Genomic DNA, 16,745 nt, shown 5'->3' on the forward strand with positions numbered 1-16,745 from the left:
ATAAATCCCAAGGGCCTGATAATCAGCATCCCAGAGTACTAAAAGAGGTAGCCATGGAAATAGTGGATGCATTGGTTGTCATCTTCCAAAAGTCTATCGATTATGGAACAGTTCCTGCAGATTGGAGGGTGGCAAATGTAACCCCACTATTTAAAAAAGGAGGGAGAGAGAAAACAGGGAACTACAGACCGGTTAGCCTAACATCAGTAGTAGGGAAAATGCTAGAGTCTATTATAAAGGATGTGATAACAGGACACTTAGAAAATATCAACGGGATTAGAGAAAGTCAATATGGATTTATGAAAGGGAAATCGTGTTTGACAAACCTACTGGAGTTTTTTGAGGATGTAACTGGTAGAATAGATAAGGGAGAACCAGTGGATTGGTGTATTTGTATTTTCAGAAGGCCTTTGATAAAGTCCCACATAAGAGGTTAGTGTGCAAAATTAAAGCACATGGGATTGGGGGTAATATACTGGCATGGATTGAAAATTGGTTAACAGACAGGAAACAGAGAGTAGGAATAAATGGGTCTTTTTCTGGGTGGCAGGCGGTGACTAGTGGGGTACCGCAGGGATCAGTACTTGGGCCCCAGCTATTCACAATATATATCAATGATTTGGATGAGGGAACCAAATGTAATATTTCCAAGTTTGCTGACGACACAAAACTAGGTGGGATTGTTTGTTGTGAGGTGGATGCAAAGAAGCTTCAAGGCAATTTAGACAAGTTGAGTGAGTGGGCAAATACATGGCAGATGCAGTATAACGTGGATAAATGTGAAGTTATCCATTTCGGTAGGAAAAACAGAAAGGCAGAGTATTATTTAAATGGTGATAGATTGGGAAATGTTGATGTACAAAGGGACCTGGGTGTCCTTGTACACCAGTCACTGAAAACAAACATGTAGGTGCAGCAAGCAGTTAGGAAGGCAAATGGTATGTTGGCCTTCATTGCAAGAGGATTTGAGTACAGGAGCAAGGATGTTCTTACTACAGTTATACAGGGCCTTGGTGAGACCTTGATCTCCTTACCTAAGAAAGGATATACTTGCCATAGAGGGAGTGCAGCGAAGGTTCACCAGACTGATTCCTGGGATGGCAGGACTGTCGTATGAGGAGAGATTGGGTCGACTAGGCCTGTATTCACTAGAGTTTAGAAGAATGAGAGGGGATCTCATGGAAACGTATAACATTCTGACAGGGCTAGACAGACTGGCTGGGGGGTCTAGAACGAGGGGTCACAGTCTCAGGATACGGGGTAGGACATTTAGGACTGAGATGAGGAGAAATTTCTTCACTCAGAGGGTGGTGAATCTGTGGAATTCTCTACCACAGAAAGCAGTGGAGGCCAAGTCACTGAATATATTTAAGAAGGAGATAGATAGATTTCTAGACACAAAAGGTGTCAAGGGGTTTGGGGAGAGAGCGGGAATACGGTATTGAGATAGAGGATCAGCCATGATCATAGTGAATGGCGGAGCAGGCTCGAAGGGCCGAATGGCCTACTCCTCCTATTTTTCTATGTTTCTATAACTTGGCTGTGACACCCCTTGGGCTCACACATGGATGAGGCATCAGATGCCTGCAAGTGCCCATGGAACAATAGATCCGCAAGCGTCCTCACTTTTCATGAGATAAAGGGAGACAATTGATCATCAGAGAAGAGGAAAGAAGGATGAAAAGATTTGACTGTAACTTTAGCTTTCAAATATCCTTTCGTTGTTGAGTAATTTACATAAGACCATAAGAAATAGGAGCAGGAGTCGGCCATTCGGCCCCTCGAGCCTGCTCCGCCATTCAACAAGATCATGGCTGATTTTCTACCTCATCTCCACTTTCCTGCACTATCCTCATATCCCTTGATTCCCTTAATATTCAAAAATCTATCGATCTCTGTCTTGAATATACTCAACGACTGAGCCTCCACAGCCCTCTGGGGTAGAGAATTCCAAAGATTCACCACCCTCCGAGTGAAGACATTTCTCCTCATCTCAGTCCTAAATGGCCAACCCCTTATCCTGAGACTGTGACCCCTGGTTCTAGACTCCCCTGCCAGGGGAAACATCCTCCCTGCATCTACCCTGTTGAGCCCTGTAAGAATTTTGTATGTTTCAATATCACCTCTCATTCTTCTAAACTCTGGAGAATATAGGCCTAGTCTACTCAATCTCTCCTCATAGGACAATCCCCTCATCCCAGGAATCAGTCTGGTGAACCTTCGTTGCGCTCCCTCTATGGCAAGTATATCCTTCCTTAGGTAAGGAGACCAAAACTGTACACAATACTCCAGGTGTGGTCTCACCAGGGCCCTATATAATTGCAGTAAGACATCTTTGCTCTTCTACTCAAATCCTCTTGTAATAAAGGCCAACATACCATTTGCTTTCCTAATTGCTTGCTGCACCTGCATGTTAAATTTCAGTGATTCGTGTACAAGGACACCCAGGTCCATCTGAACACCAACATTTCCCAATCTCTTTCCATTTAAAAATTACTCTGCTTTTCTATTTTTCCTACCAAAGTGGATAACTTCACATTTCAACATATTATATTCCATTTGCCATGTTCTTGCCCACTCACTTAGCCTGTCTATAACCCCTTGAAGCCTCCTTGCATCCTCCTCAGAACTTACATTCCCACCCTGCTTTGTATCATCAGCAAACTTGGATATATTACATTTGGCCCCCTCATCCAAATCATTGATGTAGATTGTGAATAGCTGAGGCCCAAGCACTGATCCTTGAGGCACCCCGTTAGTCACAACCTGCCAACCCGAAAATGACCCGTTTATTCCTACTCTCTGTTTTCTGTCCGTTAACCAATCCATGCTAGTATTACCCCCAATCCCATGAGCCCTAATTTTGTTTAATAACCTCTTGTGTGGCACTTTATTGAATGCCTTCTGAAAATCCAAATGCACCACATCCACTGGTTCCCCCTTATCTATTCTGCGAGTTACAACCTCAAAAAACTCTAACAGATTCGTCAAACACGATTTCCCTTTCATAAATCCGTGTTGACTCTGCCCAATCCTATTATTTTCTAAGTGCCCTGTTACCACGTCCTTAATAGTAGATTCTAGCATTTTCCCTACTACTGATATCAGGCTAACTGGTCTGTAGTTCTCCGTTTTCTCTCTTCCCTCCTTTAGATATAATCTCTGTACATGTGATGAGTGGAACAATGCTCGGGAGGAAAAAGGTGCCTTTAGACCCATGGTTTCCAAAGCTCTCCCCCACTGGGGGTTTTCCTCGTGTCCTGTCTGGGTCTGTTGTAGACTGATAGATAGAGATTGCTTGTTAAGATTAGTCAACAACTCCATTATTGTTGTATCATGCGACTACCAGAATGGTAGAAGGTAAACTGGATCGACCATGGTCTTTTTACGTCTAGCTATTACTATTTACAAAATAAGCAATGAGGAGCTTAAAAGAAGTGGCAAGAACTCGGGTTTGAAAATTTGACCCATTTATGTGGAAGAGCTCTATAACTATGTAGACAGTAAGTAAATCTGAATAAAATACATGCTTCTAAAAAAATTTTGGCCATTGATGGATAATCGATGATCAGCGCTGTCTAATTTGTACAAATGACCTCTTTCAGGCTATTATCAATTACCTGGCCTGTTCTATTTGGGTATGTCTGATAGCCAAATTATACCGGAGCTAAAGGGTAGAAGCTGTCCTAATGGCTTTAGTGACTCAATGCACTCTCTGATGTGCGATACAGACCAGAAGGTTTCCAGGTTTGATTCTCGGTCTGTGGTGCACTTTCACCCCTGATTCACTCACTACCACCTTATCCATGCCTTGACTAATCCCAGTGCTCCTTTTGACACCTTCCTGTGTTCCATTCTTCACAAAATTCAGCTCGTCCAATTCTTCACTGCTCATTTCCAGTCTCGTTCCCCTATCACTCCTGCGTTTGCCAATCTTCATTGCCTCCCCATCCTCTCAACATTTTAAAATTCTTCTCCTTATGAAGTCCCCTCATTGCCTTGCCCCTCACTGTCTCTGAAACCTCCTTCAGCCCCATGTTCCAGCTCTCCATGCTGTCGCCTTTTTTTCATTCCCCCTCCATTGTCTCTCTCTTTCTCTCTCACCCCACACCTTCAGTGGCAGAGCCTTTGGCTGTCTCTGCCCCACACTCTTGAGAAGCTCTCTTTGCTTTGCCACCTCTCTTTCCCTTCTTTCCAAAAAGCCTCCTTAAAACCTACCTCTTAGCTCTTGCCCTCAATCACCACCCCTAACCCTTCTACCACTGTTTGGTGTCCAGTTATTTTTTTTTGCGCTTTGGGACATCTTATTACACTGAAGAAGTTGTTAAAAGGTACAAGTTGTTGCTGAGTTAGTTGACCTCGGATCAAGCAGTGATTTGGGAAGCTACAGTTGGCAGCAAGCCAGGAGTAGTGAGGGATTAGCGGGTCAACATAGAAACATAGAAGACAGGAGCAGGATGTGGTGTATTTGGACTTTCAGAAGGCTTTCGATAAGGTCCCGCATAAGAGATTAGCGTGTAAAGTTAAGGCACATGGGATTGGGGGCAAGGTATTGACTTCGATAGAGAACTGGTTGGCAGACAGAAAGCAAAGAGTTGGAATAAACGGGTCTTTTTCCGAGTGGCAGGCAGTGACTAGTGGGGTACCGCAGGGATCGGTCCTTGGACCCCAGCTATATTCAAGAAGGAGTTGGATATATTTCTTAAGGCTAAAGGGATCAAGGGGTATGGGGAGAAAGCAGGGACTGGGTACTGAATTTGGATGATCAGCCATGATCGCATTGAATGGCGGAGCAGGCTCGAGGGGCTGAATGGCCTACTCCTGCTCCAATCTTCTATATTTCTATGTGTACACCATTCTGCCCCTCGAGCCTGCTCCGCCATTCAATGAGATCATGGCTGATCATCCAAATTCAGTACCCAGTCCCTGATTTTTCCCCATATCCCTTGATCCCTTTAGCCTTAAGAAATATATCCAACTCCTTCTTGAATATATTTAATGAATTGGCCTCAACTGCCTTCTGTGGTAGAGAATTCCACAGGTTCACCACTCTCTGGGTGAAGAAATTCCTCCTCATCTCTGTCCTAAATAGCTTACCCCTTATCCTTAGACTGTGACCCCTGGTTCTGGACTCCCCGGCCATCGGGAACATCCTTCCTGCATCTAGTCTGCAAGTCCTGTTAGAATTTGATAAGTTTCAATGAGATCCCCTCTCATTCTTGTAAACTCCAGCAAGTATAAGCCCAATCGACCCAATCTCTCCTCATACGTCATTCCTGCCATCCCAGGTATCAGTCTGGTGAATCTTCGCTGCACTCCCTCCATGGCAAGAACATCCTTCCTCAGATAAGGCAACCAAAACTGCACACAATACTCAAGGTGTGGTCTCACCAAGGCCCTGTACAACTGCAGCAAGACATCCTTGTTCCTGTACTCGAACCCTCTCGCTACGAAGGCCAACATACCATTCTTAACCGCCTGCTGCACCTGCATGCTTACCTTCAGCGACTGGTGCACAAGGACACCCAGGCCTCGTTGCACTTCCCCCCCCCCCCCCCCCCCTCCCAATCTATTGCCGTTCAGATAATAATCTGCCTTCCTGTTTTTGCCACCAAAGTGGATAACCTCGCATTTATCCACATTATACTGCATCTGCCATGCTTCTGCCCAATCACCCAACCTGTCCAAATCATACTGGAGTTTCTCGGCATCCTCCTCACAGCACACACGCCCACCCAGCTTTGTGTCGTCTGCAAACTTGGAGATATTACATCTAGTTCCCTCGTCCAGATCATTAATATATATTGTGAATAGCTGGGGTCCTAGCACCGATCCCTGCAGTACCCCACTGGTCACTGCCTGCCACTTGGAAAAAGACCCGTTTATTCCAACTCTTTGCTTCCTGTCTGCCAACCAGTTCTCTATCCAAGGCAGTACCTTGCCCTCAATCCCATGTGCCTTAACTTTACACGCTAATCTCTTATGCGGGACCTTATCGAAAGCCTTCTGACAGTCCAAATACACCACATCCACTGGTTCTCCCTTATCTATTCTACAAGTTACATCCTCAAAATTCCAGTAGATCAGCTAGGCCTCTTTTCTCCTGAGTGCTGGGAAGTCCACGTAGGTACCAATGACATAGGTAGGACAAAGAAAGAGGTTCTGCTGAGGGAGTATGAGCAGCTAGGGGCTAAATTTAAAAAGCAGAACCACAAAGGTGGTAATCTCTGGATTACTACCTGAGCCACGAGTGGATTTGCATAGGGTAAATAAGTTCAGAGAAATGAACGAGTGTCTCAAAGACCGGTGTGGGAGAAATTGGGTTTTGATTTGTGAGGCACTGGCACCAGTACTGGGATAAGAGGGAGCTGTTCCGCTTGGACAGGCTTCACTTGAACCATGCTGGGGCTAGAGTCCTGGCAAATCGAATAACTAGGGCTGTCGGGAGGGCTTTAAACTAAATAGTCGGGTGGGGCGGAGGGTCCAGGTGAGTGGGAATTTAAAAAGTCAATGAGAAAACTATAGAGCAGGATAGAGATGGGGGAAATAATAACCAGAGTGTGACAGGAAGGGACAGAATGTTTAACAATAAGAGTGCAACAGAAAATGGGGCCAAAACAAGGAGAAATGGTAAAAAGAAAAAGTTAAAAGCTCCATATCTGAATGCACGCAGCATTCGTAACAAGATACAGGCAACTTTCTGGTATCCGGCACTGACGGGACCGAGCTGGTGCTGTACCATCAAAACTGCCGTAGAAACCAGCGCTAATGTTAAAACATACGGAGCTTTTGAGCTCCGTGTGAATCAACAAACCCTGTTGCTTAGCAACAGCCTCAAAACAGTCGGCCGCAGCTTAAAAGCATCTCTGTAGCTAAGCAACAGCTTCAGCTAGACCTTGCAGAGCCTGACTGGAAAAAAAAAGCAACGAGAAGTAAAAAAACTTATAGGAAACGGCTCCTGAATTTTGCCGGTAGATAGAGCTTTCCGGACATTTAACGAAAGTTTCCTGTAGATGAGTTGATGGCACAAATAGATACAAATGGGTATGATCTGATCACCATTACAGAGACGTGGTTGCAAGGTGACCAGGCTATTTGACAATTCGGAAGGATAGACAGAAAGGAAAGGGAGGGGAGGTGGCTTTGTTGGTAAAGGATGGGATCAATGCAGTGGTGAGAAGTGATCTTGGCTCAGAAGATCAAGATGTAGAATCGGTTTGGGTGGAGATAAAAAATAATATGGGGAAAAAAGTCTCTGGTGGGCATAGTCTACAGGCGCCCGAACAGTAGCAATATTGTTGGATAGCGTATAAATCAACAAATAATGGAGGCCTGTAAAAAAGGTACGGTAATAATCATGCGTGATTTTAATCTCCATATTGATTGGACAATTCAAATTGGCCATGGTTGCCTTGGGAAGGAGTTCATAGAGTGTATGCGGGATGGAACCAACCAGGATGCAGGCTATCTTGGATCTGGTACTGTGTAATGAGACAGAATTAATAAATGATCTCATAGTAAAGGATCATCTAGGAAAGAGTGATCATAACATGGTTGAATTTCAAATTCAGTTGGAGGGTGAGAAAGTTGTATCTCAAACCAGTGTCCTAATCTTAAACAAAAGCAATTACAATGGCATGAGGGTAGAACTGGCTAAAGTGGACTGGAAAAATAAATTAAAAGGTAAGACAGTTGAAATGCAGTGGTGGACATTTAAGGAGATATTTTATAACTCTCAACAAAAATATATTCCAGTGAGAAAGAAAGATTTTAAGAGAAGAGAGCACCATCTGTGACTAACTAAGGAAGTAAAGGATGGTATCAAATTGAAAACGAAGGCATACAATGTTGCCAAGATTGGTGGGAGACCAGAGGATTGGGAAATTTTTAAAATCCAGCAAAGGATGACTCAAAAAATAATAGAGAGAAGATGAATTATGAGAGTAAACTGGCAAGAAATATTAAAACAAAAAGAGCTTCTACAGGTATATAAAAAGGAAGAGAGTAGCTAAAGTGAACGTTGGTCCCTTAGAGGATGAGAATGGGGAATTAATGATGGGAAATGGCAGAGACTATGAACAAATATTTTGTATCTGTCTTCACCGTAGAAAACACTAACAACAACCCAATAATGGACAATCAAGGGGCCACAGGGAGGGGGGAACTAAAGACAATCACTTTCACTAAGGAAAATGTTCTTGGTAAAATAATGGGACTAAAAGACGACAAGTCCCCTGGACCAGATGGCCTGCATCCCAGGGTCTTAAAAGAAGTGGCTGCAGAGATAGTGGATGCATTGGTTGCAATATACCAAAATTCCCTAGACTCTGGAGAGGTCCCAGCAGATTGGAAAATCGTAAATGTAACACCCCTATTTAAGAAAGGAGGGAGACAGAAAACAGGAAACTATAGACCAGTTAGCCTAACATCTGTCATTGGGAAAATGCTGGAGTCCTTCATTAAGGAAGCAGTAGCAGGGCATTTGGAAAATCATAATGCAGTCAAGCAGGGAAATCATGTTTAACAAATTTGCTGAAGTTCTTTGAGGATGTAATGAGCAGGGTGGATAAGGGTGAGCCAGTGGATGTGGTGTATTTGGATTCCAGAATGCATTCAATAAGGTGCCACATAAAAGGTTACTGCATAAGATAAGAGCTCACGGGGTTGGGGGTAATATATTAGCATAGATAGAGAATTGGCTAACTAACAGAAAGCAGAGAATCGGGATAAATGGGTCAATTTCCGGTTGGCAAATGGTAACTAGTGGGGTGCCACAGGGATCGGTGCTGGGGCCTCAACTATTTACAATCTACATTCATGACTTTGATGAAGGGACCGAGTATAATGTAGCCAAGTTTGCGGATGATACAAAGATGGGTGGGAAAGCAAGTTGTGCAGAGGACTCAAAGAACCTGCAAAGGGATATAGACAGGCTAAGTGAATGGGCAAACATTTGGCAGATGGAGTATAATGTGGGAAAGTGCGAGGTTATCCACTTTGGCAGGAAAAATAAAAAAGCAAATTATTATTTAAATGGAGAGAGATTACAAAATGCCACAGTTCAGAGGGACCTGGGGGTCCTTGTGCATGAAATGCAAAAAGTTAGCATGCAGGTACAGCAAGTAATCGAAAAGGCAAATGGAATGTTGACCTTTATTGCAAGGGGGTTGGAGTATAAAAGCAGGGAAGTCCTGCTACAACTGTACAGAGTATTGGTGAGACCACACCTTGAGTACTGCGTACAGTTTTGGTCTCCTTATTTAAGGAAGGATATACTTGCATTGGGGGCAGTTCAGAGACGATTCACTAGGTTAATTCCAGAAATGAAGGGGTTGACATATGAGGAAAGGTTGAGCAGGCTGAGCCTATAGTCATTGGAATTTAAAAGAATGAGAGGTGATCTTATTGAAACAGATAAGATACTGAGGGGGCTTGACAAGGTAGATGCAGAGAGGATGTTTCCCCTTGTGGCCCTCTCTACCCCAGAGAGCTGTGGAGGCTGGGTCATTAAATACATTTAAGGTGGAGATAGACAGATTTTTACAAGATAAGGGAGTGAAAGGTTATGGGGAGCGGGCGGGGAAGTGGCTTTGAGCCCAAGATCAGCCATGATCTTATTGAATGGCGGAGCAGGCTCGAGGGGCCGAGTGGCCTATTCCTGCTGCTATTTCTTATGTTCTAAGTCCATGTGCATGGAACGTGAGTGAAGAAAGGATTTGGCAGGGTTGAGATGCCCTCTGTAGATGGCTGAGCTGCTGATTTTACCTGACTCTGTTGGCTTATTGTGAATAGCCACTTGGGTTGCGGGGCTGGGAGGACCCCGGGTGTGAGATTGGGAAGCCAGGGTTGGGGGCGGGCGGGGGGGTCTGTGGAACTGTACCAAAGTAAGATGCTTTGGCAACATAAGATGTAACTTGTCATGCCAATAAAGCGATTTGAATTGAATTGAATTGAAGAGTCTGAGCCTTCAGGGAAAAATAGGGGGGGTGGGGAAACAGGAAATCTGAAAATCTCAGTTGCTGTAATTTCTCCAATGAAAGCCACTGACCTTGTATATATTTATATTTTTAACATGTATGCGATCTTTTACAGGAAATGAACACGAGGCATGTGCAGATGTTGCCTCGGAGACGGGTGGCAGGCGACTGAAACGTCGGTATTTCTGGGAGTACAGCGACAGCCACGCCACACCCAGCAAACAAGAACGCACCCTGCAGCCTTCTGAGTGGGACTGCTACACGTTACCCAGTAATGTCTATCAGAAGGAGAATGGCGTTGGGCAAGGTAAGAACTAAACCGATGGCATGGTGGGTTAGAGTGAAAGCTCTAATCTCCCAGGATGCCTGTGCTTTTTGCCTGATTATGCTTCTGCGTAGCACCTCGAGACATTTTCTTGCGTCATGGGCGCTATATAAATGCAGGTGGCTGTTGTTGTTTGTAAGGGAATCAAGGGGTAGGAGGGGAAAGTGGAGATGAGGTAGAAGATCAGCCATGATCTTATTAAATGGCGGAGCAGGCTCGAGGGGCTGTATGGCTAATTCTTATGTAACAGTTGGGACCTCCCAATTTTTAATGAGAGCCCATGGGTTTCCACCCAGAAATCATAAAATGGTTACAGCGCAGAAGGAGGCCATTCGGCCCATCGAGCCCGTGCCGGCTCTCTGCGAGAGCACTTCAGCTAGTCCCACTCCCCCCGCCCTTTCCCTGTAGCCCTGCAAATTTTTTTCCTTCAGGTACTTATCCAACTCCCTTTTGAAAGCCACGATTGAATCTGCCTCCATCACCCTTTCAGGCAGAGCATTCCAGATCCTAACCACTCGCTGCGTAAAAAAGTTTTTCCTCACTTCGCCTTTGGTTCTTCTGCCAATCACCTTAAATCTGTGTCCTCTGGTTCTCGACCCTTCCACCAATGGGAACAGTTTCTCTCTATCTACTCTGTCCAGACCCCCTCATGATTTTGAACACCTCCATCAAATCTCCTTTCAACCTTCTCTGCTCTAAGGAGAACAACCCCAGCTTCTCCAGTCTATCCACATAACTGAAGTCCCTCATTCCTGGAACCTTTCTTGTAAATCTTTTCTGCACTTTCTCTAAGGCCTTCACATCCTTCCTAAAGTGCGGTGCTCAGAATTGGACACAGTGGCCTAGAAATTCACTATGGCCCCGCCAGCTGGCTAACGGCCAAAAGTTAGCGCTGGGCGCGGAGCCATGTGCGACCGTCAAATATTCACTTTTCGCGCCCCAAGTCGGAACCGGGCGCTATTCCAGGGTGTGCCCGCCACCGCTTGGGGCGCTGAAACTGAATATCAGCGCTCTAAGTGCCGCTGCGCCACCCGATGCGGTGCGGCAGGCTGCGGTACTGCAGGCCTCCTCCTCTTAAGGTGGAGGTGCCTGCAACGGGGAGATCGCCGCTGGATTGTGCCGGCAAATGAGCCCGGCACCACGGAGAAGTACCGGGCTCGCGGAAAGCAGCCGGCAATGCCGCGGGGGGGGGGGGGGGTTGGTGGAGGAGGCCGGGGAAGGAGGTGCGGGCAGGCGGCCGCCGAAAAAGCGTCCGGCCGCACCTCCACCTTAAAGCGCCCCAGTAGGGCAGCAGTACGGCCCCGTTTTTCAATCGCTGTTTGCGGCCGCTGCAGAAGAGGCGGCCGCAGCTAAATATGAGGTTTGGGCCGGAAGCGGGGTGGGACCGGGGCACTGCGCACACCGATGACGTCATCGGTGTCGGCGCAGCGCTACCGGCTACCGCCGCCATTACCGCAGCGCTGAATATCAGCGCACCCTCTTACACTGGCGCAGAAACCCTATTTGGGCGGTAACTGGGCGCAAAGCCCACTGAATTTCTAGGCCAATATTCCAGTTGAGGCTGAACCAGTGTTTTATAAAGTTTCATCATAACTTCCTTGCTTTTGTACTCTATGCCTCTATTTATGAATGTAAGAAATCACACAACACCAGGTTATAGTCCAACAGCTTTATTTGAAATCACAAGCTTTCGGCGCGCTGCTCCTTCGTCAGGTGAAGTGGAGAGATGCATAAAAACACAGCTTATATAGTCAGAGAATAATGTCAGATGTTTACAGGTAATCTTTCTAACTGACATTTATCACACCTCGGCAGAGAGATAATCACAGCAATCAAAGGTTGGTTGGAGGTCCTGTGCATGCACAAGTTCGAGCAAGACTTCTTCGCTGCACAGGACCTCCAGCCAACGCTATACACCAGATACATGGACGACATTTTCTTCCTATGGACCCACGGCGAAGAATCACTGAAAAGACTACACGATAACATCAACAAGTTCCATCCCACCATCAAACTCACCATGGACTACTCCTCAGAATCGGTTTCATTCTTGGACATACGAACCTCCATCAAAGACGGACACCTCAGCACTTCACTCTACCGCAAGCCCACGGACAACCTCAGGATGCTCCACTTCTCCAGCTTCCACCTTAACCACGTTAAAGAAGCCATCCCCTATGGACAAGCCCTGCGAATACACAGGATCTGCTCAGACGAGGAGGAACGCGATGGACACCTACAGATGCTGAAAGACGCCCTCGTAAGAACGGGATATGACGCTCGACTCGTCGATCGACAGTTCCGATGGGCCACAGCGAAAAATCGCATAGCCCTCCTCAGAAGACAAACACGGGACACAACCAACAGAGTACCCTTTGTCGTCCAGTACTTCCCCGGAGCGGAGAAACTACGCCATGTTCTTCGCAGCCTTCAACATGTCATCGATGACGACGAACGCCTCGCTAACGCCATCCCCACGCCTCCACTACTCGCCTTCAAACAGCCGCCTAACCTCAAACAGACCATCATTCGCAGCAAATTACCCAGCTTTCAGGAGAACAGCGACCACGACACCACACAACCCTGCCACGGCAACCTCTGCAAGACATGCCAGATCATCAACACAGATACCATCATCACACGTGAGGACACCACCCACCAGGTACATGGTACATACTCATGTGACTCGGCCAACGTTGTCTACCTCATACGTTGCAGGAAAGGATGCCCCGGAGCATGGTACATCGGCGAGACCATGCAGACACTGCGACAACGGATGAACGGACACCGCGCAACAATCGCCAGGCAGGAGTGTTCCCTCCCAGTCGGGGAACACTTCAGCAGTCAAGGACATTCAGCCTCCGATCTCTGGGTAAGCATTCTCCAAGGCGGCCTTCGAGACACACGACAGCGCAAAATCGTTGAGCAGCAACTGATAGCCAAGTTCCGCACCCATGAGGACGGCCTCAACCGAGATCTTGGGTTCATGTCACGCTACATGTAACCCCACCTGACGTAGGGTCATCCAGACTCGAGTCGTCGTTGGCTTGTTCTCTCCACACAGATGCGGCCGGACCTGCTGTGATTTCCAGCAAAAAAAATGTTTTTTGTCTTTTTTTTGTTTTTCATACAGACCAGCATCTGCAACATTCGACCCCTTGTGACCCCACCTCATTGTTCTTTGATGTAATGTTTTCCTGACTGACCTGTTTGGACACCATTTACACCTTTGATTGCTGTGATTATCTCTCTGCCGAGGTGTGATAAATGGCAGTTAGAAAGATTACCTGTAAACATCTGGCATTATTCTCTGACTATATAAGCTGTGTTTTTATGCATCTCTCCACTTCACCTGACGAAGGAGCAGCGCTCCGAAAGCTTGTGATTTCAAATAAAGCTGTTGGACTATAACCTGGTGTTGTGTGATTTCTTAGATTTGTCCACCCCAGTCCAACACCGGCATCTCCACACCATGTCTATTTATGAAGCCCAGGTTCTCATTTTCTTTTTTAACTGCTTTCTCAACCCGCCCTGCCACCTTCAACGATTTGTGAACATATACCCCCAGGTCTCTCTGTTCATGCACCCCCTTTAGGATTGTACCCTTTAGTTTATATTGCCTCTCCTCATTCTTTCTACCAAAATGTGTCACTTTGCACTTTTCTGCATTAAAATTAATCTGCCATGTGTCCGCCTATTCCACCAGCCTGTCTATGTCCTCTTGAAGTCTATCACTATCTTCCTCACTGTTCACTATACTTCCAAGTTTTGTGTCATCTGCAAATTTTGAAATTGTGCCCTGTGTACCCACGTCCAAGTCATTAATATATATCAAGAAAAACAGTGGTCCTAGTACTGACCCCGGGGAATACCACTGTATACAGGAAACTCTTTGGTATCCGGCACAGACGGGACCGGGATGGTGCCAGTTGATTAAAAATTCTGGATGATGGAGAGGGTTATCTACCGAGGCCAGTGTCTGGAGCGGTGAGTGGTTCTGCTGCACGGGACGGGAGGAAAAAGAGCGGGAGAGCTATAGTGATAGGGGATTCTATTGTAAGGAGAATAGATAGGCGTTTCTGCGGCTGCAAATGAGACTCCAGGATGGTATGTTACCTCTCTGGTGCAAGGGTCCGGGATGTCTCAGAGCGGCTGCAGGGCATTCTGGAGGGGGAGGGGGAGCAGCCAGTTGTTGTGCTGCATATAGGTACCAACGATAGAGGTAAAAAAACGGGATGAGGTCCTCAAAGCTGAATACAGGGAGTTAGGAGGTAAATTTAAAAAATAGGACCTCAAAGGTAGTAATCTCAGGATTGCTACCAGTGCCACGTGCTAGTCAGAGTAGAAATGGAAGGATATTTCAGGTGAATACGTGGCTAGAAGAATGGTGCAAGGGGGAGGGATTCAAATTCCTGGGACATTGGAATCGATTCTGGGGGAGGTGGGACCAGTATAAACTGGACGGTTTGCACCTGGGCAGGACTGGGACCGATGTCCTCGGGGGAGTGTTTGCTAGTGCTGTTGGGGAGGGGTTAAACTAAAATGGCAGGGGGTTGGGGACCTGTGCAGGGAGATAGAGGAAAGGGAAGCAAGGATAGAAGCAAAAGACAGGAAGGAGAAAAGCAAAAGTGGAAGTCAGAGAAATCAAGGGTGTAAATCAAACATGGCCGCAGTAAACAATAATTCTAAAAGGTCTAAGAGTGTTAAAAAAAACAAGCCTGAAGGCTTTGTGTCTTAATGCAAGGAGCATTCGTAATAAGGTGGATGAATTAGCTGCGCAAATAGATGTAAACGGATATGATATAATTGGGATTACGGAGACATGGCTCCAGGGTGACCAAGGCTGGGAATTCAACATCCAGGGGTATTCAATATTCAGGAAGGACAGGCAAAAAGGAAAAGGCGGTGGGGTAGCATTGCTGGTTAAAGAGGAGATTAACACAATAGTAAGGAAGGATATTAGCTCTGATGATGTGGAATCTCTATGGGTAGAGCTGAGAAATACCAAGGGGCAGAAAACATTAGTGGGAGTTGTATACAGACCCCCAAACAGTAATGCTGAGGTTGGGGATGGCATTAAACGGGAAATTAGAGATGCGTGCAATAAGGGCACAGCAGTTATCATGGGTGACTTTAATCTACATATAGATTGGTCTAACCAAATTAGTAAAAATACTGTGGAAGAGGAATTCCTGGAGTGTATACGGGATGGTTTCCTGGACCAATATGTCAAGGAACCAACTAGAGATCAGGCCATCTTAGACTGGGTATTATATAATGAGAAAGGATTAATTAGCAATCTTGTGCGAGGCCCCTTGGGGAGGAGCGATCATAATATGATAGAATTCTTCATTAAGATGGAGAGTGAAGTAGTTGATTCAGAGACTTGGGTACTGAATTTAAATAAAGGAAACTACGATGGTATGAGGCACGAGTTGGCTAGGATGGATTGGGGAATGTTACTTAAAGGCTTGACGGTGAATAGGCAATGGCAAACATTTAAAGATTGCATGGATGATCTACAGAATTTGTTCATCCCTGTTTGGCATAAAAATAAAACAAAAAAGGTGACTCAACATTGGCTAATGAGGGAAATTAGGGATAGCATAGATCCAAGGAGAGGACATATAAATTGGCCAGAAAAAGCAGCAAACCTGAGGATTGGGAGCAATTTAGGATTCAGCAAAGGAGGACAAAGGGGTTAATTAAGAGGGGGGAAATGAAGTATGAGAGTAAGCTTGCAGGGAACCTAAAAACTGACTGTAAAAGCTTCTATAGATATGTGAAGAGAAAAAGATTGGTGAAGTCAAGCGTAGGTCTCTTGCAGTCAAAATCAGGGGAATTTATAATGGGGAACAAAGACATGGCAGACCAATTAAATACATACTTTGGTTCTGTCTTCACAGGAGGACACAAATAAACTCCCAGTGATGTCGGGGAACATAGGGTCTAATGCGTGGGAGGAACTGAATGAAATCAGTATTTGTAGGGAAATGGTGTTGGAAAAATTGATGGGATTGAAGGCCGATAAATCCCCAGGGCCTGATCATCTACATCCTAGGGTACTTAAGGAAGTGGCCCGAGAAATAGTAGATGCATTGCTGGTCATCTTCCAAAATTCAATAGAATCTGGAACAGTTCCCATGGATTGGAGGGTAGCTAATGTAACGCCACTATTTAAAAAAGGTGGTACAGAAAAAACGGGGAATTACAGACCAGTAAGCCTGACATTGGTAGTGGGGAAAATGTTAGCGTCCATTATAAAAGATGTAATAGCAGAGCACTTGAAAAACAGTGACGGGATCAGACAAAGTCAACATGGATTTACAAAAGGTAAATCATGCTTGATTAATCTACTGGAATTTTTTGAGGATGTAACTGGTAGAATAGATAAGGAAGAACCAGTGGATGTGTTGTATTTGGACTCTCAGAAGGCTTTCGAT

General features: G+C 45.7%; 1 protein-coding gene across 1 annotated transcript in view; it reads left to right on the forward strand.

Annotated features, from left to right (window-relative positions):
- LOC147113328 (CREB3 regulatory factor-like) overlaps window positions 1-16,745 on the forward strand; it is a 155,628-nt gene that overhangs the window by 87,105 nt on the left and 51,778 nt on the right. The window contains exon 5 of the mRNA XM_085994260.1: window positions 10,093-10,284. Within this exon, the coding sequence (XP_085850386.1) occupies window positions 10,093-10,284 (192 nt within the window). The remainder of the gene's footprint in view (window positions 1-10,092; window positions 10,285-16,745) is intronic.

This window comes from Somniosus microcephalus, chromosome 8, assembly GCF_052327205.1.
Source record: "Somniosus microcephalus isolate GS21.2 chromosome 8, FLI_Smic_1.0, whole genome shotgun sequence".
In the NCBI taxonomy this organism is placed as follows: Eukaryota; Metazoa; Chordata; class Chondrichthyes; order Squaliformes; family Somniosidae; genus Somniosus; species Somniosus microcephalus.